The sequence below is a fragment of the Leucoraja erinacea genome, chromosome 29, assembly GCF_028641065.1.
Source record: "Leucoraja erinacea ecotype New England chromosome 29, Leri_hhj_1, whole genome shotgun sequence".
Taxonomy (NCBI): Eukaryota; Metazoa; Chordata; class Chondrichthyes; order Rajiformes; family Rajidae; genus Leucoraja; species Leucoraja erinaceus.
The window spans coordinates 4,171,991-4,197,903 of NC_073405.1; the positions used below are offsets into that span (position 1 = coordinate 4,171,991).

Here is a 25,913-nt window from a genome sequence, read left to right on the forward strand (position 1 = left end):
GTAGAGTTGCCGCCATGCAGCGCCGGAGACCCGAGTTCGATCCCGACTGCGGGTGCTGTCTGTACGGAGTTTGCACGTTCTCCCCGTAACCTGCGTGGGTTTTCTCCGAGATCTTCGGTTTCCTCCCACACTCCAAAAAGGTACAGGTTTGCAGGTTAATTAGCTTGGTATAAGTGTTAATTGTCTCTGGTGTGTAGAGGGATAGTGTTAATGTACGTGGGTCGCTGGTCGGTGGTGGGCCGAAGGGCCTTATTCGGCGCCGTATCTCTAAAACTAAACCAAACTAAACTAAACTAAAAGGGGATCGATGATTAATGAAATGCAGAATGGTACATTGAAGATGGACACAAAAAGCAACTCAGCGGGTCAAGCAGCATCTCCGGAGAAAAGGAATAATGTTTCTGGTCAAGACCCTTCTTCAGACAGTGGTAGCTATGGGGAAGGTGAGAACGAGGGATACAATCAGTAATTATAATGGGGGAAGGGGGGGGTCATCAGTTGACCAGGCAGCTCCAGTCGTAGGAACTGGAAGTGGAGACGCTGCCTTGGGTCACGAGCTGAGATCACTGTGCAACTCGCTGAATCTCACATTGCACACCAGTGCTGTCCCAACAACTGGCAGCAAACTCAAAGAATGAGACACCGTATAAGATTATTCAGAGTTTGGACACGCTGGAGGCAGGAAACATGTTCCCGATGTTGGGGGAGTCCCGAACCAGGGGCCACACAGTTTAAGAATAAAAGGTAGGCCATTTAGAACGGAGACGGGGAAACACTTTTTCTCACAGAGAGTTGTGAGTCTGTGGAACTCACTGCCTCAGAGGGCGGTGGAAAATTGAGGCCAGTTCTCTGGATACTTTCAAGAGAGAGCTAGATAGGGCTCTTAGAGATAGCGGAGTCAGGGAGATATGGCGAACTGGGAGGAACGGGGTGCTGATTGGGGATGATCAGCCATGATCACATTGAATGGCGGTGCTGGCTCGAAGGGCCGAATGTCCTACTCCTGCACCTATTTGTCTATTATCTATTGTTGGCCTCAGTGTACTACTGCTGTACACTTGTATTGTATCTGAGATACTTATCTAAGATGTATCTAAGTGCTTATGTATGGTGATACTGTACATGTGACAGATGAATTGGGGATGATCAGCCATGATCACATTGAATGGTGGTGCTGGCTCGAAGGGCCGATTGGCCTACTCCTGCACCTATTTGTCTATTGTCTACTGTTTGCCTCAGTGTACTACTGCTGTACCTCGGTACATGTGACAGATGAATTGGGGATGATAAGCCATGATCACATCGAATGGCTCGAAGGGCTGAATGGCCTACTCCTGCAGCTATCGTCTATTGTCTATTATTATACTGTACAGCGTAGAACGCCTCTTAAAAAATATACAGGAGAGGAGATAGTAGGGTGAGCGGGCGGCAGAGCGAGGTCTACAGCAGCTTCTCACTCCCGGCCTCACACCAAGGCGTAGTCAAACTGACCCCTCTCCAGCCCATCCTTGCCGTCCAACCAGGAGGAGGCCGGCATCCTGCTGTAGGGGTCCAGCAATATCCGGAAACATCGCACCACCAGGATGATCAAGAAAATGAGGAGGAAAATGACAAAGACAAAGACAGTTTTCTGCTCGGCTCCCATGGGGACTGAGTAGGCGGAGTCTCCGGCAAGGTAGGTGGCGGTGGACGCCAACAGCTCATCGTCCACCGTGGACACGTCATTCATGGCGGCGGCATCGTCCATCGCCCGCGCCTTTCGCCGCCTGATTTACGGTCAGCTCCTTCTAAATGTGAAGACGAGACCGTGCGCTTGTCATCAGGATGCCAGGGTCACCGTTGACTTGGCATCAGCTGCCAGGGTCTCACCAGCAGGCCACTCCTCCCCCTCTGCAAAAACCACAAACAAAACAGTTAACTCTTTCAGGATTGCTGCAGAACTCGTGACCTTTCGCTTAGTGTATTTTAGTTTGGAGATACCGTGCGGGAGCAGGCCCTTTGGCCCCACCGAGTCCATGCTAACCAATCATCACCAATGATCACACTTGTTCCAGGGCTGCCAAACTGGGGAGAGTTGTAGGGCCACGCCTGCACATTGGTATGGCGTTTTTGCATTTTTCAGCTTGAATTGTGCAATGAGAGTTGGCTTTAAATTGATTAGCTATGAATAAGGTTTGGCTAAATTACATTCCTAAATTACATTCCACAGTAAGCCAGGCTGATCAACAGGTGGGTCAGATTATAATCAAGCATTTGGCCCATGTTGACCAACCTGGGTCTCACTGCACACCTGGTACTGCTCCTGACCCTGACTCCAGTTGCATACCATCTCTCATTCCTGACCCTGAGTCCAGCCTTACACCTGGCCTCCTATTCTACCCTGATCATAACTGCTTACCTGCTTAGGTTCCCAGTGCGGAACACTTCCATTGTCCCAGCTTTGTCTGCACACCTAGTACTATTCCAGACCTTGACTCTGGATGCACACTTGGCCTTGCTCCTAGCCCCTCTGCGCTGACAATATATCTGGCCCACACATAAAGCCCCATATCTGACCCCCTGGACTTAACCTACTCCGTTCAAGTCCACAGGTGCTTATCTAATGCGGTAATCTTTTATGATGCACAAGACACCATTTTTTTACACACAGAGGCTAGATTCAGGAAGATGCTCCCGATGTTGGGGAATCTTAAGGATAAGGAATCCTTTCTGCCACACAGAGGGGTAGTCTGAGGCCGCAGTAGTCATTCATGGCTATATTTAAGAGGGAGTTGGATGTGGCCCTTGAGGCTAAGGGGATCAGAGGGTATGGAGAGAAGGCAGGTACGGGATACTGAGTTGGATGATCAGCCATGATCATATTGAATGGCGGTGCAGGCTCGAAGGGCCGAATGGCCTACTCCTGCACCTAATTTCTATGTTTCTATGTTTCTATGTTTATCTAACACGTCAGTTACTTTGTCAAAGAAGTCATCAATTGGTTGAACAAAATTTCTCATCAATAACATTTTACTCACTCAGCTGTACATTCTGTTACAATTTCCTTCATTTTCCTAACGAACTATCCTGAAGTCATTTTCACCCTCAATAGTTTTTAGTAATTTGCTGTCTACCCCTCAGCTGGGACTTTTCCGAAATGGAAAGTCCAATAATTGTATATTTAAGCAATAATATTCAATTTAATGTGATCTTAAGAGTACATAGTATTTTCTGTGGTGATCATAACACAACAATGACAAAAAGATCTTTGTCTTGATTGCACCTACCAACATGCATAAATTATTATATTACAGTTAATATGTACCGAGGGCAAATGTGTGTTCCAATGCTCCCCATTCCCAATTACTTTTACATTGAAGTGATTAAAATCCAAGTGAAGTTTAAATGGCATCAGAAAAATAAAACCTCCGGAATGGATGATATTCATTACGAGGTTGGTTGGAGTCAGTATCAGCACAATTACTATATTAAACTATGAATCTGCAAATGTCCTGGTTCAAAACTAAAGATAAATAATAACCTCCTCACACAGCAAATCGCTTTACGAGAAAGAAGCTTGCATCCCTGGAGAGAAGAAGCCAGCTATCAATGAGTTGGCATCAGTCTGAAGAAGGAACCTGAACCGAAACTTAAGGGCCTGTCCCACTTAGGCGACTCTTTAGGCGAATGCCAGGGACTAGTTTTAATGGAATTCACCTACACCTGCTCACAACCTACGACACCAAAAATTGTCGCCTCTGTCACCGAGAATATTTCAACATGTTGAAAATGTTGTAGCAGTCGCCTGTAGTCGCCCAAAAAATCGCCTATGTGGGACAGGCCCATAGTCTGTCCTCGCTCTCTCCACCGATGCTGCTTAAGCTGCGGAGTTCCTCCAGCATTGCTTTTTATTCAAGATTCCAGCATCTACAGTTTCTTGAGCTAGGATGTTCCCGGTTGCACACTGTCTCACACTGCCACATGGTTTAACTGCTTCGTAAACAGCTGGCATACGCATCATAGCGCTGTTTGCTTGGTATTACACACCACACTCCTCGCAATATCTGTTCCGTCAATGTCTCATTTGAGCTCAATCACTAGATATTCCTGTACACCGCCCCTTCACTCGACTGGCCATAGGTGGTGTACAGAAATATCCCACAGTGTTGTAGAGAATGGCGGGACATCACGTACCTCTCCAGTTCTTCTAAAGTATCTTTGGAGAAAGCAATTAATTGAACCCAGACCGATATATCAAACAGCACATTAACTGCCTGCCAGCCTATAATTAGCTGACCTTCATCAAAGTAATACACTTTGTATTATTTACATTAAGTAATAGGCACAGAGTCTCTTGCCCAGAGCAGGCGAATCGAGAACCAGTGGGCATAGGTATGCGGTGAAGGGGGAAAGATTTTATAGGAGTCTGAGGGGTAACTTTTTCACGCCAAGGTTGGTGGGTGTGTGGAATGAGCTGCCAGAGGAGATATCACAATGTTTAAGAGGCAATTGGACAGATACATGGATATAACAGATTTAGACGCAAAATGCTGGAGAAACTCAGCGGGTGGATAATTGGATAGTTGTATGGATGGGAAGGGAATGGTTGGATAGTTATATGGATGGGAAGGGAATGGAGGGTTATGGTCTGAGCGCAGGTATATGGGACTAGGGGAGATTATGTGTTCGGCACGGACTAGAAAGGTCGAGATGGCCTGTTTCCGTGCTGTAATTGTTATATGGTTATATGGTTATATGGTTATATGGGTGAGGCAGCATCTATGGAGAGAAGGAATAGGCTACGTTTCGGGTCGAGTCCCTTCTTCAGACTGTTGTCGGGAAGGGGGTGGGAAAAAGATGGGAAGTGGGCAGAGACAGTAGGACTTGTGGGAGAACTGGGGGAGGGGGAAGGGGAGGGGAAGGAGGGAGAAAGCAAGGGGGCTATCTAAAATTAGAGAAGTCAATATGGTGTAAACTACCCAAGCGAAATATGAGGTGCTGTTCCTCCAATTTGCGCTGGGCCTCACTCTGGCAATGGAGGAGGCCCAGGACAGAAAGGTCGGATTGGGAATGGGAGGGGGAGTTGAAGTGCTGAGCCACCGGGAGATCAGGTTGGTTAACACGGACTGAGCAGAGGTGTTCAGCGAAACGATCGCCGAGCCTGCGCTGGGTCTCGCCGATGTAGAGAAGTTGACACTTTGAACAGCGGATACAGTAGATGAGGTTGGAGGAGGTGCAGGTGAACCTCTGCCTCACCTGGAAAGACTGATTGGGTGCTTGGATAGAGTCGGGGGGGTGGGAGATATAGGGACAAGTGTTGCATCTCCTGCGGTTGCAGGGGAAAGTCCTCGGGGAGGGGTTAGAGGGGTATGGACATGAAGATGAACATTTTTAAATAGTTTTTTACAGACCAGGTAATTGTCAATCCCATCTCTAGCATGTTGAGCTTTTGCCAATGTTTGAAGCCAGGGTGTGATGAGTTCTCGAACAAAATGATCCTGGCAGATCCTAAAATGGCCATCGGCAAATTGGTTATTGATAAGTGATGCCTCTTAGCACAGTTGACAATCTCTTCCATCACATTACCGATGGGTGAAAGTGGGCGGCAATTGACGTTGGTCAATGAACACAAGGATTTTCGTAAGTAATAGGAGCAGAAATAGGCCATTCAGCCCATCAAGTCTACTCCGTCATTCGATCATGACTGATCTATCTTTCCCTCTCAACCCCATTCTCCTGCCTTCTCCCCATAACAATAGGCAATAGACAATAGGTGCAGGATTAGGCCATTCGGCCCTTCGAGCCAGCACCACCATTCAATGTGATCATGGCTGATCATCCCCAATCACTACCCCGTTCCTGCCTTCTGACCCCTGACACCCGTACTGATCAAGAATCTATCAATCTCCACCTTAAAAAATACCCAATGACTTGGCCTCCACAGCCTTCTGTGGCAAATAATCCCACAGATTCACCAGCCTCTGGCTAAAGAAATTCCTGCTCATCTCCTTTCCAAAGGCACGTAAATGAACATTGACCATTTTAACTGAACATTTGTTACCGTAAGTAAAGGAAATGTTCGATTAAAATCAATCCAATAACGTTAATAATGTTAATCAAACTAATGAAACCGCCTTCCAAGAAACTTAGGTCCTAAACACCAAAGATGGTGGTCCAGCCTGGGCTAGTTGGGCCGAAGGGCCTGTTCTCACGCTGTATGATCTATGATGCTTACACATTTCCCACTACGATGGCAAGGAGTTGAATGGACACCTAAGTTGCCTCATTGAAGCAACATAAAAGATAATATGCATTTCGTTGTCTCTGTACTGTACACTGACAATGACAATTAAATTGAATCTGAATCTGAATATTTTACCTTCATTATTGTTAATTAGGAAATCACATTTAATCCTGCCCCTCGTTTAGTTTTGGGCGTCACAGTGGCACAGCGATAGAGTTGCTGTCTCACAGCGATTCTGTATGTGCTGTCTGTATGGAGTTTGCACGTTCTCCCCGTGACCGCGTGGGTTTTCTCCAGATGTTCTGGTTTCCACTTACACTACAAAGACGCACAGGTCTGTGGGTTAATTGGCTTTGGTAAAACTTGTAAATCGCCCCTAGTGTGTAGGATGTGTTAGTGCGCGGGATGATGGCTGGTTGCCATGGACACGGAAGGCCGAAGGACCTACTTTCTACGCTGTATCTCTAAAATCTAACGTCTAAAGGCTCATTGAAGGGAAGGTAAGGTGGCAATGAAATTTAGGGAGAGAATTTTAGAAACATAGAAATTAGGTGCAGGAGTAGGCCATTCGGCCCTTCGAGCCTGCACCGCCATTCAATATGATCATGGCTGATCATCCAACTCAGTATCCCGTACCTGCCTTCTCTCCATACCCCCTGATCCCCTTAGCCACAAGGGCCACATCTAACTCCCTCTTAAATATAGCCAATGAACTGTGGCCTCAACTACCCTCTGTGGCAGAGAGTTCCAGAGATTCACCACTCTCTGTGTGAAAAAAGTTCTTCTCATCTCGGTTTTAAAGGATTTCCCCCTTATCCTTAAGCTGTGACCCCTTGTCCTGGACTTCCCCAACATCGGGAACAATCTTCCTGCATCTAGCCTGTCCAAACCCCTTAAGAATTTTGTACGTTTCTATAAGATCCCCTCTCAATCTCCTAAATTCTAGAGAGTATAAACCAAGTCTATCCAGTCTTTTCTTCATAAGACAGTCCTGACCTCCCAGGAATCAGTCGGGTGACCCTTCCCTGCCCCCCCTCTAGGGCAATAATGTCCTTCCTCAGATTTGTAGTTCTAATTGGCTTTGGTAAAACTTGTGTAGGGTGGAGCTAGAGTAACGGAGACCGCTGGTTGGCGCGGAACCTGTGGGCCAAGCGACTGTTTCCGCTTTTAGTTTCAGTGTTAGAACACAACAAGAAAACAGAAGTGATGAAAGAAAAGGTCCATTAATGTTTAAGACCGTGTCGGAATTGAACTTCAGACGCTGGTTTAAACCGAAGATAGACACAAAAAGTTGAAGTAACTCAGCGGGACGGGCGGCATCTCCGGAGAGAAGGAATGGGTGACGTTTCGGGTCGGGACCCTTCCGAAGAAGCTTTCTGTGTCTATCCGATGTTTAAGACTGAGTGATTTGCGGACATTTGTTGTGTTGTGAAGTGGCAGAGCGTTATACACTGTGACTCAGTGCACTGAAGTAGAGTGAGATCTGGAGCCAAGGTCACTGTGGGTGGGCCCAGGGGAGAGGTGGCACGACAGCCAAGCTCAATATCTATTGCACAGCTCAGTCATAAACTCACAAATAATAATGCTGCCATGAATAGACACTGGGCTAAGTGTGTCAGCAAGTCCAATGAGAGAGTCTTGGACCAGAAGGCACAGCCTCAACATAAAAGGAAGTCCATTTTGGAAATTTTTTACACACAGAGTGGTGAATCTGTGGAATTCTCTGCCACAGAAGGTAGTTGAGGCCACAGTTCATTGGCTATATTTAAGAGGGAGTTAGATGTGGACCTTGTGGCTAAAGGGATCAGGGGGTATGGAAAGAAGGCAGGTACAGGATACTGAGTTGGATGATCAGCCATGATCATATTGAATGGCGGTGCAGGCTCGAAGGGCCGAATGGCCTACTCCTGCACCTATTGTCTATGTTTCTATGTTTCTATGAAAGAGATGAGGAGGAGATTCTTTAGTCAAGTGTGGTGAATCTGTGGCTTTCATTGCCTCCGACGTCTGTGGATATTTACAATGTGGAGGATGATCTTGTGGGCTCATCGGTGCCAGCTTTGATGTGTTCTGTTCCTTTTCATATCTCCAGTTTCCCACTTCTCAGTCTGAAGAAGGGTCTTGACCCGAAACGTCACCCATTCCTTCTCTCCAGGGATGCTGCCTGTCCCGCTGACTTCCTGCAGCATTCTGTATCTACCCAGGTCGACAGAAATGCTGGAGAAACTCAACAAGTGAGGCAGCATCTATGGAGCGAAGGAAATAGGCAACGATTCGGGTCGAAACCCTTCTTCAGCCCCGAAACGTTGCCTATTTCCTTCGCTCCGTAGATGCTGCTGCACCTGCTGAGTATCTCCGGCACTTTTATCTGACTTCGATTTTCCAGCATCTGCAGTTCCTTCTTAAACACTGGATCTACCCAGATTTAGTTTGGTTTAGCTCACGTTTACAGCGTGGAAACAGGCCCTTCCATCTCCCGATCGAGTCTGCACCAACCACAAGCTCCATCCTGAGCACTGGGGACAATGTACAGAAGCCAATTAACCTACAAGCCTGCATGTCTTTGGAGTGTGGGAGGAAACCGGAGCACCTGGAGAAAACCCACGTGGTCCCCACTGTCGCTGATCCCCCTCCACCTCCTGTACGGTGCTTGATCTTCATGATGAGCAGTGTCCGGGCTTATTGGCTTCCATCTCCCGGTTCCGACGGGGGTGAGACGGGCCCGCTGTCGGGGTGAGGCCGCGGCTCACTGGGGTCCTTGTGCCCGGCGCGGGTAGCTTGACCCGCTGAGTTACTCCAGAACTTTGCGTCTATATTCGAGCCAGCACCGCCATTCAATATGATCATGACTGATCACCCAAAATCTGTGCCCCATTCCTGCTTTCTCCCCATATCCTTGAAACATATAAGGTTGTTAAGGGCTTGGACACACTAGAGGCAGGAAACATGTTCCCAATGTTGGGGGAGTCCAGAACCAGGGGCCACACAGTTTAAGAATAAGGAGTAAGCCATTTAGAACGGAGACGAGGAAACACTTTTTCTCACAGAGAGTGGTGAGTCTGTGGAATTCTCTGCGGCGGTGGAGGCCAGTTCTCTGGATGCTTTCAAGAGAGAGCTAGATAGGGCTCTTAAAAATAGCCAAGTCAGGGGATATGGGGAGAAGGCAGGAACGGGGTACTGTTTGAGGATGATCAGCCATGATCACATTGAATGGCTGTGCTGGTTTGAAGGGCCAAATGGCCTACTCCTCCTGCACCTATTGTCTATTGTCTATTGTCTATCCCCCGATTCTATTAGCCCAAAGAGCTAAATCTAACCCACTCTTGAAAACATCCAGTGAATTGGCCTCCACTGCCTTCTGTGGCAGAGAACTCCACAGATTCACAACTTGCTATATTTAAGAGGGAGTTAGATGTGGCCCTTGTGGCTAAGGGGAGCAGAGGGTATGGAGAGAAGGCAGGTCCGGGATACTGAGTTGGATGATCAGCCATGATCATATTGAATGGCGGTGCAGGCTCGAGGGGCCGAATGGCCTACTCCTGCACCTAATTTCTATGTTTCTATGTTTCTATGTTTCTCTGACAGGTGCTAATGTTATGTCCTTTTTATTCCATATCCCCATTGTGCATGGGCACCAGAGGTACGGGGCCCAGGGTTAGTGCTGCCCTTTGGACGAAGTCCAACAGCCTTCCCGAGGACTGACGTGCCTACGGGACAACTGGCAAAGAGGGAGCACCTGAGACGATCCATTTCAACTCCATTAGAGGTGTGGAAAATAATTGCAGCGTCGCAAAATTAAACGGAAGTCGACGGAAGCTAATGGGAAAATTGAAACAGGAACAAAATAATGCTGAAACTCAACAGCAACAGCAGACAGAGACGCGGTTAACGCTTTAAGTCTGAGACTTTATGTTTGTCAGAGTTAGAGATGAGGTCATGGTTGTTGAGTTTGCAGTCGTAGTGAAGGTGAGGGAGGGGGCTGGCCAGAGCAATTGGAGTCATAGAGTGATACAGCGTGGAAACAGGTCCTCCGGCCCAGCTTGCCCACATCTACCAACATGTCCCAGCTACGCTAGTCCCACCCGCCCGCGTTTGCCGCATGTCCGCAAATCTTAAACGGAAGATGAGGGTCCAATGATGCAGTCCGAGATCCAGCCAGCGGCTGCCATCGTTTGAGGGAAGGCGAAAGGGGACAACTGTCTGTCCTTCAGGTCTCTGCCAAGATCTGCTCCAAGCTGTCAAATACATTACGGTGGCGTGGTGAGGCTGTACAGGCCAGGTACTGATGACGAGAAGAGAATTATCAGCCAACGCTGACTCAGGAATCAAACTGTGTGACAGACTACAGGCTGGAGCCCCAGATGCACAGGCCTCCCTCCCTTCCTCCCAACAACAGGACTACACTGTTGGTCTGAAGAAGGGTCTCAACACAATACGTTACCTATTCCTTTTCTCCAGAGATGCTGTCTGACCCGCTGATTTTCTCTGTAAATTTGTGTCAATCTTCGGTGTAAACCAGCACTTCCTCCGTACACAAGACTATGATAACATACGGTGAGCGTTGGACGGCACTGGGGTTTAGAAGGATGAGGGGGCACCTCATTGAAACTTACAGAATAGTGAAAGACCTGGATAGAGTGGGTGTGGAAAGGATGTTTCCACTAGTGGGAGAGTCTAGGACTAGAGGGCACAGCCTCAGAATAAAAGGGGTGCACCTTTAGAAAGGAGATGAGCAGGAGGTTTAATCAGAGGGTGGTGAATCTGTGGAATTCATTGCCACACATGGCTGTGGAGGCCAAGTCATTGAGTACTAATAAAGCAGAGAATGACGGGTTCTTGATCGGGACGGGTGTCCGAGGTTATGGGGCGAAGGCAGGAGAATGGGATTGAGAGGGAAAGATAGATCAGCCACAATTGAGGGGCTGAGTATACTCGATGGGCCGAATAGCCTAATTCTGCTCCTATGACATGAATTTATGAAGACTCATACCTATTTCTAGCCCCTCCCCCCCACCTGTGTTCCTGCCCCTCCTCTCTTCCAGCTTTCTCCCCCCCCCACAATCAGTCTGCAGAAGAGTCTTGACCAGAAACGCTACCTAGCCACGTTCTCCAGAGATGCTGAGTTACTCCAGCACTTTGTATCTTGTTTTTGTTGTAAACCAGCACCTGCAGTTCCATGTTTCTACAATACTGTTATGGGCGGTACACAGTAAAAATTGCCAGACAACAGGATGGAGTGGAAGTCCCACTAAACACTCGTAGGAAGAAACTGCAGATAAACTGAAGGTTTAAACTGAAGACAGACACAAAATGCCGGAGTAACTCAGTGGGGACAGGCAGCATCTCTGGAGGGAAAGAATGGGTGACGTTTCGGGGTCGAGACCCTTCTTCAGACATGATGAAGCAAGCATGAACAGAAACGTGACCCAAGTCCCTCCCTTCGCTAACTGACTAAGCCCCTTTCTAGTTTGAAACAACTTGTGCAAATGCAGGCTTCACGCAGCAGGTGTATCTGTGACTAAAAAAAGAAAGGCATTTAAAATTCAGGCAGCAAATTTTCATCATAATCTGTCTACTCATCAAGACCAAATGAAAACAAAAATTCACCGCAGATGTTGGAAAACTGAAATTGGAACCAAAAATGCTGAAACACCACAGCAGCAGCAACAGCAGCAGCAGAGACACTGTTAAGGCTTTGAGTCCGAGGCCCTTGGTCAGAGTTAGGGAAGAGGCAGATGGAGTGAGTTTGCAGCAGCAGTGAAGGTGAGGGAGGGGGCTGGCCAAAGCAATTAGAGTCATGGAGCGATACAGTGTGGAAATAGGCCCTACGGCCCAACTTGCCCACACCAGCCAACAATGTCCCAGCTACACTAGTCCCACTTGCCTGCATTTGGCCCATATCCTTCCACACCAGTCCTATCCATGTACCTGTCTACCTGTCTCTTAAACGCTGCAATAGTCCCTGCTTCAACTACCTCCTCTGGCAGCTTGTTCCATACACCACCCACCCTTTGTGTGAAATGATTATCCCTCAGATTGCAAAGAAACCTTAAACCTTGATGTCCTCTGATCCTTGATTTACATACTCTGGGCAAGAGACTCTGTGCATCTAATTGTGTTCTGTCTTCCCCAGTTCTGGCTCAGTCCCAAGTCTCAGACTTGAAACATTTCTCTTTTTACTGAGATGCAAGGAACTGCAGAGGCCGGATTAGAAAAAAAAAAACACAAAGTGCTGGAGTAACTCAGCGGGTCAGGCAGCAACTCTGGAGGATTGGATAGGGCTCCATCTTGGATGTGTGGTGGCTGATGTGCTATAGACACGTCAATAGGATTCGCAATCGGACAGCTTCTACCCCTCAACACCCGAGTGAAAGTAACTCATCCTCAATCCCGAGGGACTTCTCAGAAGAAGATGTCTTTGAAGTCAAACATTCTTCAGAGTCGAAGCAGTAAAACAAAAGGCCCTTTGAAGGATATCAGAGGCTAGAATATTATTTTCAGACCATCTCATATTTAATTCAAAAATTATTATGAAAAACAGCATGAGGAAAACCGATGAAGAAAAATTACTTTAATTGCTTCAGTTTGGGGACAGGCCTAGTCCTAGTCTGAGCTAACTAGAGAATATTACACTTTGAGAGCCTTCAAATTGGCCACTCCCTCTTCTCCCCTCTCCTATCGGGCAAATTGTGCAGATTCAAGAACAGTTTCTTCCCAGCTGTTTTCAGGCAACTAAATCATCCTACCACAACCAGAGAGCAGGTCCCGAACTACTATCTACCTCATTGGTATCTTTGATCAGACTTTGCTGGCTTTACCTTGCACTGAATGTTATTCCCTTCCCATGTGTCTATACATGGCTCGATTGTAATCAGATCTTTCCGCTGACTGGTTAGCACGCAACAAAATCTTTTCACTGTACCTCGGTACACGTGACTATAAACTAAACTGAATTGGACTAAAATGAAAAATAGTCTTGTTTTTGTTTTCCAATGGAAAGTTTTCCAGTTGTATAGAAATTGAATGCAAATTAAATTGGATAGGCATATGGATGAGAAGGGAATGGAGGGTTATGGTATGAGTGCAGGCAGGTGGAACTAAGGGGAAAAAAAAATTGTTCGGCACGGACTTGTAGGGCCGAGATGGCCTGTTTCCGTGCTGTAATTGTTATATGGTTATATGGTTAAATTAATAAGCAGATGAATAAATAAGGAATCATACTTTGGGATTTTCATTTAGCTCCTCGATGCTGACTATCACTTGAGGGGCGGTTGCAGTCAGTTGCTCAAATAAGTTGACACATCTGCCAGAGAGTCATACAGCATGGAGACAGGCCCTTCGGCCCAACTTCCCCATCCCGACCAACATTCCCCATCCACACTAGTCCCGCCTGCCCGCATTTGGCCCACACCCCTCTATTAAATAGACAATAGACAATAGGTGCAGGAGTAGGTCATTTGGCCCTTCGAGCCAGCACCGCCATTCAATGTGATCATGGCCGATCATCCACAATCAGTACCCCGTTCCTGCCTTCTCCCCATATCCCCTGACTCCGCTATTTTTAAGAGCCCTATCTAGCTCGCTCTTGAAAGCATCCAGAGAACCTGCCTCCACCGCCCTCTGAGGCAGAGAATTCCGCAGACTCACCACTCTCTGTGAAAAAAAGTGTTTCCTCGTCTCCGTTCTAAATAATAATAATAATAATAATAATAATAATGTTTTGTTTATAGGGACAATGCATATTAATTAACATTTTGCATGTAAATATGTGAGATTGTAGCTAATCAGCAGCTAATTTCCGTTTCTAGTCCCAGGCAAAGGCAGGTGAAGTGTCTTGCCCAAGGACACAACGACAGTACACACTCCAAGCAGGATTCGAACCGGCCACCTTCAGGTTGCCAGCCGAACACTTAGCCCATTGCGCCATCTGTCGCCCAAATGGCTTACTCCTTATTCTTAAACTGTGGCCCCTGGCTCTGCACTCCCCCAACATCAGGAACATGTGTCCTGCCTCCTGTCCAAACCCTTCATTTGTTATAGATCTCTCCTCATCACCGTCTATATCTCTCGTTTCCCTTTGCCCTGACTAGTCTGAAGAAGGGTCTCGACCCGAAACATCACCCATACCTTCCCTCCAGAGATGCTGCCTGTCCCGCTGAGTTACTCCAGCATTTTGTCTTTATCTTCTGTTTAAGCCAGCATCTGCAGTTCCTTCCTATGCAGCTGGTTTAAGAACATGGGCGTTTAATCAAAACCCCTTGTCTCCCCAGTGAGGTTATGTTGTGTCTCTCCATGGGAGTCAGGCTGGTCTTTTAGACTGTTTAATGACTTTTCCGTGCCAACTGCAAGGCAACATTGGTAAAGAGCCAACCACTCACCAAACACTGCATAATTGGAGATCACAGCCCAGCCAACAGAACAAGGAACATCTACATACCCTTCACTGGAGCATAGACACAACATGCTGGAGTAACTCAGCACCACAGTCAGCATCTCTAGAGAGAAGGAATGGGTGACATTTCTTCAGACTGAGTCTCGACCCGAAACGTCACCCGTTCCTTCTCCCCGGAGATGCTGCCTGTCCCACTGAGTTACTCCGGCATTTTGTGTCTATCTTCGGTGTAAACCTGCATCTGCAGTTCCTTCTCACACAACGCTGCATTGAAGGATAAAGGGGAAATCCTTTAGGACCGAGATGAGAAGAACATTTTTCACACAGAGTGGTGAATCTCTGGAACTCTCTGCCACAGAAGGTGGTTGAGGCCCAGTTCATTGGCTATATTTAAGAGGGAGTTAGATGTGGCCCTTGTGGCTAAAGGGATCAGGGGGTATGGAGAGAAGGCAGGTACAGGATACTGAGTTGGATGATCAGCCATGATCATATTGAATGGCGATGCAGGCTCGAAGGGACAAATGGCCTACTACCGCACCTATTTTCTATGTATCTATGTTATGTCATTATAAACAGTGGCGCATGTGCACTATTCACATGTTGTCGGTTCCACATAGACAATAGGAGCAGGAGTAGGCCATTCGGCCCTTCGAGTCAGCACCGCCATTCAATATGATCATGGCTGATCATCCAAAATCAATACCCCGTTCCTGCTTTCTCCCCACATCCCTTGATTCCTTCAGCCCCAAGACCTAAATCTAAAACTCTCTCTTGAAAACGTCCAGTGAATTGGCCTCCTCTGCCTCCTGTGGCAGAGAATTCCACAGGTTTACAACTCTCTGGGTGAAAACGTTTTTCCTCATCTCAGTCCCAAATGGCCGACCCCTTATTCTTAAACTGTGACTCCTGGTTCTGGACTCCCCTAACATCGGGGAACATTTTTCCTGCATCTACCCTGTCCAATCCTTTAAGGATTTGTTATGTTTCTAAAAGATCCCCTCTCATCCTTCTAAATCCCAGTGAATACAAGCCCAGTCGACCCATGTTTAGTGTTTTCTGAGACATAGAAACATAGAAATTAGGTGCAGGAGTAGGCCATTCGGCCCTTCGAGCCTGCACCGCCATTCAATATGATCATGGCTGATCATCTAACTCAGTATCCCGTACCTGCCTTCTCTCCATACCCTCTGATCCCCTTAGCCACAAGGGCCACATCTAACTCCCTCTTAAATATAGCCAATGAACTGGCCTCAACTACCCTCTGTGGCAGAGAGTTCCAGAGATTCACCACTCTCTGTGTGAAAAAAGTTCTTCTCATCTCGGTTTTAAAGGATTTCCCCTTTATCCTTAAGCTGTGACCCCTTGTCCTGGACTTCCCTAACATCGGGAACAATCTTCCTGCATCTAGCCTGTCCAACCCCTTAAGAATTTGGTAAGTTTCTATAAGATCCCCTCTCAATCTCCTAAATTCTAGAGAGCATAAACCAAGTCTATCCAGTCTTTCTTCATAAGACAGTCCTGACATCCCAGGAATCAGTCTGGTGAACCTTCTCTGCACTCCCTCTATGGCAAGAATATCCTTCCTCGGATTTGGAGACCAAAACTGTACGCAATACTCCAGGTGTGGTCTCACCAAGACCCTGTACAATTGCAGTAGAACCTCCCTGCTCCTATACTCAAATCATTTTGCTATGAAAGCCAACATACCATTCGCTTTCTTTACTGCCTGCTGCACCTGCATGCCTACCTTCAAGAGACATTCATAACTGTCACTGTATGTCATGTTGTTACTTGTGGGCGGAGCACCAAGGCAAATTCCTTGTATGTGAATACTTGGCCAATAAACCTACTTACTTACCGATAGTACCACTTTGCCCCCCGAGACTTGGCTACTTGCCTATGGAGTGAACGTGGGTAACATCGGGAAGCTTCTTGCTCCCAGAGCTTCTGAATCCATCACGACAAGCAGGGACCTCTATTCCTTGTGGCCGATGAGAAGGCAGCCCCTGGGTATAAATAACGGTGGAATAAATAAAGGGGAATAAGTTCCAATCACAGACAGCACTCAATTGATTCTAACAGCGATATAAATGATTTGGAAACCTATTTTGATATTCAATCCTTGCTGCTTAATTAATAGAAGCATTTAACATTGCACAATATCTCTGATTACAGCAAATTTAGCACAAAGTTGATCAGGTCCACATATATATCTGGTTAGAATGAGGATAAACGGAGTTGTGAATCTGTGGAATTCTCTGCCACAGAAGGCAGTGGAGGCCAATTCACTGGATGTATTCAAGAGAGAGTTAGATTTAGGTCTTAGGGCTAACGGAATCAAGGAATATGGGGAGAAAGCAGGAGCGGAGAATTGATTCTGGACGATCAGCCTTGATCACATTGAATGGCGGTGCTGGCTCGAAGGGCCGAATGGCCTGTACCTACACCTACTTTCTATGTTTCTAATTGACAATCTCAAGTAAAATTAAATCACTGCTCATTGTGTTGTCGGTTAAGGTTTTCTTTTGACATTGATTTCACTGGCCCAAACTATTTATTGATCGATCAAACATTGTTCCCTCTCATTGCAGTGGAGGCCCAGAGTCATTCAATACCGCCAGGATGTTTAAATCACAGGGTAGCTGGTGACAGGATCGGTTCTGCCTCCAATTCTAGGGAGAGTTTGTAGTCTGCTGGTCCCAGCAGACGTGCCAGCTTTGAAACATTAAACATTGGCACCTTTTCCATTTGATGAGTAGATTCTGCAGATGACAACAGAATGCGGAAGGAAGGGGGACAAATCATCTGCCATTAAATATCAATGTCATAAGTGATCGAGGCAGAATTAGGCCATTCGGCCCATCAAGTTTCATTCGTGGCTGATCTATCTCTCCCTCTCAACCCCATTCTCCTGCCTTCTCCCCCTAGCCCCTGACACCCGTACTAGTCTCCGCCTTATGGATATCCATTGACGACCTCCACAGCCGTCTGTGGCAATGAATTCCACAGATTCCACAAGCATCTAGAACGGAAACGAGGAAACACTGTTTCTCACAGAGAGCGGTGAGTCTGTGGAATTCTCTGCCTCAGAGGGCGGTGGAGGCAGGTTCTCTGGATGCTTTCAAGAGAGAGTTAGATAGGGCTCTTAAAGGTAGCGGAGTCAGGGGATATGGGGAGAAGGCAGGAACGGGGCACTGATTGGGGATGATCAGCCATGATCACATTGAATGGCGGTGCTGGCTCGAAGGGCCGAATGGCCTACTCCTGCACCTATTGTCTATTGTCTATTATCCCAAGATGCTGGTTCTCCTGGTGAGTAGTGTTGTCGAAGAACATCAGAATCCTAGGAAAGCCATTCACCCCATCGTGCACCCTGCTATCCCTTATCCCTGCGACTGAGTAACGAGATGCTGGAGGAGGTAGTCGAGGCAGGTGTTAGCATAACATTTAAGAGACAGGTAGATGGGTAGGTTTAGAGGTTTATGGGGCAAGTGTAGCCCCAGGCCGCTTTGAGTTCGCTGGTGTCTGCCAGGGCACGAGGCATTGACTCGGCAGGAGGGGGAAGGAGGGAGAATGGATCATGAAGTGAATGGATCTTGTATGTGTGTTATTACAAAAGAAATGTAATCCCAATATAATTCTGGCTGAATCTGGCAGAATAAGTGACAATAGAATAATGCAGGTAGACAAAAATGCTGGAGAAACTCAGCGGGTGAGGCAGCATCGATGGAGCGAAGGAATAGGTGACGTTTCGGGTTGAGACCCTTAAGGGTGAGGCAGCATCTATGGAGCGAAGGAATAGGTGACGTTTCGGGTCGAGACCCTTCCGGGTCTCGACCCGAAACGTCACCTATTCCTTCGCTCCATAGATGCTGCCTCACCCGCTGAGTTTCTCCAGCATTTTTATCTACCGCTGAATGGATCATTGTTGGCTGAGGGGAAGGTGACAACGAGGAGTGCAATGAGTAAAATGTAATCAGGAGGCCAGTAAAACTAGTTGGAGAACCAGGGATGGAGAGAGTGGGAAAACAGGGGCTACTTGAAGTTGGAGAAGTCAACGTTCATACCGCTGGGGTGTAAGCTGCCCAAACGAAATATGAGCTGCTGTTCCTCAAAATTAGCGCTGGGCCTCACTCTGACAGTGGAGGAGGCCCAGGACATACGCACTATGGGAACTTCACTCACCCCACTGCAGGAACTATACAACAGGAGGTGCAACTCCAGAGCAAACAAAATCATGAGAGACCTCTTCCACCCCTGCAACGGACTGTTCCAGCTGCTACGGTCAGGCAAACGACTCCGTTGCCATGCGGTGAGAACGGAGAGGTTGAGAAGGAGTTTCTTCCCAGAGGCAATTCGGACTGTAAACGCCCATCTCACCAGGGACTAACTCTACAGAACGTTTTTCCTTCTATTATTTATTATGTAAAAGAATATGTGTGTTATGATTGTGTTTATAATTTGTTTGGTTGTTTTGTTGTTTGTCTTTTGCACAAAAGTCCGCGAGCATTGCCACTTTCATTTCACTGCACATCTCGTATGTGTATGTGACAAATCAACTTGACTTGACTTGACTTGACAGAAAGGTCAGTGTGGGAATGGGAGGGGGAGTTAAAGTGTTTCGCCACCGGGAGATCGCGTCGGACTAGGCGGACTGAGCGGAGGTGTTCAGCGAAACGATCGCCGAGCCTGCGCTTGGGCTCGCTGATGTATAAGAGCCCACACCTGGAACAGCGGATACAGTAGATGAGGTTGGAGGAGGTGCAAGTGAACATCTGCCTCACCTGAAGGGGTTGTCGGGGACCTTGGACGGAGTCGGGGAGGGCGGTATAGGGACGGGTGTTGCATCTTTGCGTTCAGCTTTGGTCTCCTAATCTGGGGAAAGACATTCTTGCCATAGAGGGAGTACAGAGAAGGTTCATCAGACTGATTCCTGGGATGGCAGGACTTTCATACGAAGAAAGACTGGATAGACTCGGCTTGTACTCGCTAGAATTTAGAAGATTGAGGGGAGGATCTTATAGAAACTTACAAAATTCTTAAGGGGTTGGACAGGCTAGATGCAGGAAGATTGTTCCCGATGTTGGGAAAGTCCGGAACAAGGGATCACAGTTTAAGGATAAAGGGAAAATCTTTTAGGACCGAGATGAGAAAAACATTTTTCACACAGAATGTGGTGAATCTGTGGAATTCTCTGCCACAGAAGGTAGTTGAGGCCAGTTCATTGGCTATATTTCAGAGGGAGTTAGATGTGGCCCTTGTGGCTAAAGGGATCAGGGGGTATGGAGAGAAGGCAGGTACGGGATACTGAGTTGGATGATCAGCCATGATCATATTGAATGGCGGTGCAGGCTCGAAGGGCCGAATGGCCTACTCCTGCACCTATTTTCTATGTTTCTATCTGCTGCGGTTCGAAGGGAAAGGCTTGAGTTTGCAGAATCCAACACTCAGACCAGTACCACTCGACGTTTCAAGGTAAATAATCCTGCTCAACGCCTCAGCCCAGCAGCCTTTATAGACATCGTTCAAATGTGACCTGTAACTGCGTGGGTGGAGGTTGGAAAAACAACCTCTCCAATCCTTCCATCCAATTTACCGAGAAACCAAACACACATCTAAAATATCTGGCCATGCGGAAATGTGTGTTAAAGCAACACATCGAAGCAGTCAACCATCTTCACATGGTCTGAAGGAGGGTTTCAGCCCGAAACGTTGCCTATTTCCTTCGCTCCATAGATGCTGCTGCACCCGCTGAGTTTCTCCAGCTTTTTTGTGTACCTTCGATCTTCCAGCATCTGCAGTTCCTTCTTGAACCATCTTCACATAGTGGGAGGGGAAAACATGTTTTCAAAAATAACAATTTTCAACCGAACCATCTGTCCCTTGGAAATTTGTAGCGATTCACCTTGTGAGTTATAGACAATAGACAATAGGTGCAGGAGTAGGCCATTCGGCCCTTCGAGCCAGCACCGCCATTCAATGTGATCATGGCTGATCGTCCCCAATCAGTACCCCGTTCCTGCCTTCTCCCCATATCCCCTGACTCTGCTATCTTTAAGAGCCCTATCTAGCTCTCTCTTGAAAGCATCCAGAGAACCTGCCTCCACCGCCCTCTGAGGCAGAGAATTCCACAGACTCACCGCTCTCTGTGAGAAAAAGTGTTTCCTCGTCTCCGTTCTAAATGGCTTACCCCTTATTCTTAAACTGTGTGTGGCCCCTAGTTCTGGATTACCCCAACATCGGGAACATGTTTCCTGCCTCTAGTGTGTCCAAGCCCTTAATGATCTCATTGATCACGGCTGGTATTTCTTCACTGAGGATGTTGTGCAGGGCTGTGCCCTGTCTGTGTGTGACACACAACATTGCCAAACAAATGGGGTAAAAAAAAGATCCGAAACGCAGTGTGTTTTTAAAATAAACCACCCCATTTACACAACGGAGACGAGGAGGCAGCAATTTGTGGGCATCAGACGACAGTGACTTTCCACTCAAGATCCTGACAGACCCACTCCTGATGCCATCTCCATGCCACTCACCATTCCAGGATGACACCCAGCGCTATGGTTAGCTTGCTGACTGGATCCCTCATTCACTCAGCTACCAATGTCAACAAAGGTCTGGCAATTGCCCTGCGGGAAGGCAGATTCCTCTCTTGGAAACCCCCTTCCCTCCCTCCACTGCCCTCTCTCCCTCCCTCTCACTCTCCCTCTCACTCTCCCTCTCTCCCTCCCTTCCTCTCCCTTCCTCTCTCCCTCCACCCTTCCTCTCCCTCCCTCCCTCCACCGCCCTCCTCCCCCTCCTCCACTCTCCCTCTCTCTCACTCTCCCTCTCTCTCTCTCTCTCTCTCTCTCCCTCTCTCTCTCTCCCTCTCTCCCTCTCTCTCCCTCTCTCTCTCCCTCTCTCCCCCTCCCTCTCTCCCTCTCTCCTCTCCTCTCTCTCTCTCTCCTCTCCCTCCATTCTCTCTCTCCCTCTCCCCTCTCTCTCTCTCCCTCCCTCTCTTTGTCTCTCTCTCCCTCCCTCCCTTTCTTTGCCTCTCCCTCTCCCTCTATCCCTCTCCCTCCCTCTCCTTCCTTCCTCTCTCCCTCCACCCTCTCTCTATCCCTTCCTCTTTCTCTCTCTCCCTCCCTCTCTCTCCTTCCCTCCATCTCTCCCTCTTCCTCCCTCCATCTCTCCCTCTCTCTTCCTCTCTCCCCCTCCCTCCCATCCTCCTTCCCTCTCTCCTCCCTCCCTCCCTCCCTCCCTCTCTTGTCCCTCCACCTCCTTCTCCCTCTGTCCCCGGTCTGCCCAGCTCCCAGCTAAACCCCGACCTCACACGGATGCGGTGAGATGACGGTTGTGTAGGAATGAGCTGCAGATGCTGCTTTAAAACGAGGACAGACACAAAAAAGCTGGAGCAACTCAGCGGGACAGGACAAGCTATTCCTTCCACGCAGAGATGCTGCCTGCCTGGCCCGTTGAGTTACTCCAGGACTTAGTATCTGTCTATGTTCAAGACAGCGAATAATCCCAGATAAATCGAAAGTAGAAAGCAACAAATGCACTGTGTGATATATTTTAAAAAATTTGGGTTGCAAAATTAATTTAAAAAATAAACAATCAGCATGAAGGTAAATTGGAAATTAAAACCTCACCTTAATGTCTCTGCAGTTCGCCACTAAGTTTGATGGGGAGATGTGTAGAGAGAGGGTGGTCAGACGGCAACAGCGTGCAAGGGAGACACCGCCTCAAAAAAAACACCACCAGCCTCAACCAACACAGCTCCGACCAGTTCCACAGATTAAAAAGCAAGCGATCAGATCCAGACTTCACATCTCCTCCTCCCACTAAACATAAATACAACCCCCCGGCTGCTTAGTTTAACCCAGTCATTGCTCGGGATGCGACCAGCTTCTCCAGACAACACTTTGATTCAAGGGAACTGTTGCTCCCCGCGGCACCGGCTCTCTCCCTGTCTCTCGCACACACACACTATCTCTCTCTCTCTCCCTGCCTCACTCTCTGCTTCTGAGATCAGAAACCTGCAAAGCGCTGACAGATACACGCACTCTCTTACACACTCACACTCTCAAGATTCAATTCAAGAGACTTTATTGTCATGTGTCCCAGATAGGACACACACACACACACACTCACACACACACTCACACACTCTCACACACACACACACACACACTCTCTCTCTCTCCCTGCCTCACTCTCTGCTTCTGAGATCAGAAACCTGCAAAGCGCTGACAGATACACGCACTCTCTTACACACACACACTCACACTCTCTTGTCATGTGTCCCAGATAGGACACACACTCACACACTCACACACACTGACAAACACTGACACACACACACACACACTCACACACACTCACACACACACATTCACACACACACACTCACACACACACACACACACACTCACACTAACACATTCACACACACTCACACTCACACACTCTCACACTCTCACACACACACACACACACACTCACACACTCACACACACACACACACACACACACACACACACACACACACACACACACACTCACACAACACACTCACACACACACTTACACACACACACACTCACACACACACACTCACACACACACTCACACACACACTCTCACACACACTCACACACACACACACACTCTCACACACACACACACACACACACACACTCACACACACACACACACTCACACACACACACACACTCACACACACACACACACTCACACACACACTCACACACACACACACACACACACACACACACACACACTCACATACACACACACACACACACACACTCTCACACACACTCACATACACACTGCCTGCAAACTCCACAGCACCTGTAGTCCAGACGTCGCTTGCATCTCCAACATCCCCACTAACCTGCCTCTCTGTGTCTCCCCCCCCTCAGCCTCTCTCTCCCTCTCTCCCTCTCTCCTGCATCCCAGTTTCCCCACTCCCTCGCTCTGTATTCAGTCACCGTGCTTCCGAAGCCTTAACAACCAGTGGCCGGGTCGCGGGGGAACGCAAGGCTTCCAACGTGTGAGTGAGTCTGTGTGTGTGTGTGTTTTTTTGTTACATGGCAAACCTCTCTGCATCCCGAAGCTGCGGGAGGAAAAACAAGAGAATCCGTTCGTGCTGTTTGCTTCCAGTGTGCCCGACAGAATATCTCAGGGCAGTGAAGTTATATCACAGGCAGAGCAGCAGATTGTTACACCTTGAAGGGCGGTGTCACAACCCGTGGCGCCACAGAGCGCAAAAATAAATTGGCTATGAACCAACTGTCTGACCAGAATCGCCATGCACATTGTAGGAGGAACAGTGAAACTCAACAGGGCCATTATTGGTACACAAAAACGCTGGAGAAACTCAGCGGGTGCAGCAGCAAGTATGGAGCGAAGGAAATAGGCAACGTCTCGGGCCGAAACCCTTCTTCAGACAGTGTCACACTCATTATTGTCATTATTGACTAGGGTGGGGGAGGGACAGAGAGAGAGGGGATGCAAAGGGTAGAGGAATCAAAAATCATACAACTGTCTGTTGCCGATAGTGTGTGTATAGATAAGTGACGTATGGACACTGTGTCTCCATTGACACTAACTGCCTGGTGAACCACACTGTGTGTACACAACACCCCACATCAAAGACCCAACCGAAGTGGAAACAAATCATCTTTGTCGTAAATGGGACTGTCTAAATGTCTAATCATCAAAGTACTTCATGATGTGTGAAGGTTTAGGGATGTTCTGGCCCGTACTTGCCCAGTCCATCATCGGCTCTGACCTCCCTATCACCGAGGGGATTTATCACAGTCGCTGCCTCAAAAAGGCTGGCAGTATCATCAAAGACCCACACCATCCTGGCCACACACTCATCCCCACCACCCCCCCGCTACCTTCAGGTAGAAACATAGAAACATAGAAAATAGGTGTAGGAGTAGGCCATTCGGCCCTCCGAGCCTGCACCGCCATTCAATATGATCATGGCTGATCATCCAACTCAGTATCCCGTACCTGCCTTCTCTCCATACCCCCTGATCCCTTTAGCCACAAGGGCCACATCTAACTCCCTCTTAAATATAGCCAATGAACTGTGGCCTCAACTACCTTCTGTGGCAGATAATTCCACAAATTCACCACTCTCTGTGTGAAAAATGTTTTCCTCATCTCGGTCCTAAAAGATTTCCCCTTTATCCTTAAACTGTGACCTCTTGTTCTGGACTTCCCCAACATCGGGAACAATCTTCCTGCATCTAGCCTGTCCAACCCCTTAAGAATTTTGTACGTTTCTATAAGACCCCCCCTCAATCTCCTAAATTCTAGCGAGAAGGTACAGGAGCCTGAAGACTGCAACGTCCAGGTTCAGGAATAGTTACTTCCCCACAGCCATCAGGCTATTAAACACAACTTCAAACAAACTATAAACTATAACAACCTATTGCATTTTATCTGTTTACTGATGTGTGTGTATATATGTATATATATATATTGGTATATGGACACACTGATCTGATCGGCAAATACAAGAATTTCATTGTCCTATCTGGGTTACATGACAATAAACTCTCTTGACTTGACTTGACTAAACTAATGCCACATCCATCAGAGAAAGCTGCAGAATCTAAATCATGGCATCGTTGGAAAGACGACACACCAGACACTGTAATGCCCCTGTCCCACTTAGGAAACCTGAACGGAAACCTCTGGAGACTTTGTGCCCCACCCAAGGTTTCCGTGCGGTTCCCGGAGGTTTTTGTCAGTCTCCCTACCTGCTTCCACTACCTGCAACCTCCGGCAACCACCTGCAACCTCCGGGAACCGCGCAGAAACCTTGGGTGGGGCGCAAAGAGGTTTCCGTTCAGGTTTCCTAAGTGGGACAGGGGCATAACATTCCCCACACTGGACTTTGATTTCGATTTTATATTGTTGCAGCAGGCCAGCTAAATATAGAATTGCCATTTTGAACCCATCTATCACCCCCCATCTCTTAGTCCTAAATTATAACTGACAGGTTTGCTGGGGCAATCGGCCCAAAATCCATGAAGGGCGGCACGGTGGCGCAGCGGTAGAGTTGCTGCCTCACAGCGCCAGAGACCCAGGTTCGATCCTGACTACGGGTGCTATCTGTAAGGTGTTTGTACATTCTCCCTGTGACCATGTGGGTTTTCTCCGGGTGCTCCGGTTTCCTCCCACACTCCAAAGACGTACAGGTCTGTAGGTTCAAGAAGGAACTGCAGATGCTGGAAAATCGAAGGTAGACAAAAGTGCTGGAGAAACTCAGCG

General features: G+C 47.8%; 1 protein-coding gene across 1 annotated transcript; it reads right to left on the reverse strand.

The window, feature by feature from the left end:
- Positions 1-835: 835 nt before the first annotated feature.
- LOC129711018 (cortexin-1-like) lies at positions 836-22,566 on the reverse strand. The gene is made up of 3 exons (XM_055658366.1): positions 22,247-22,566; positions 16,474-16,621; positions 836-1,890 (listed from the first exon to the last, which is right to left on the reverse strand). Exon 3 carries the CDS (start codon positions 1,745-1,747, stop codon positions 1,466-1,468), a length of 282 nt encoding a protein of 93 aa, XP_055514341.1. The 5' UTR covers positions 1,748-1,890; positions 16,474-16,621; positions 22,247-22,566; the 3' UTR covers positions 836-1,465.
- Between the last annotated feature and the right edge of the window lie 3,347 nt (positions 22,567-25,913).

Coding starts and splice junctions, on each gene's coding strand:
- LOC129711018 (XM_055658366.1), bottom strand. CDS start 1,747: ATGGACGATGCCGCCGCCATGAATGACGTGTCCACGGTGGACGATGAG.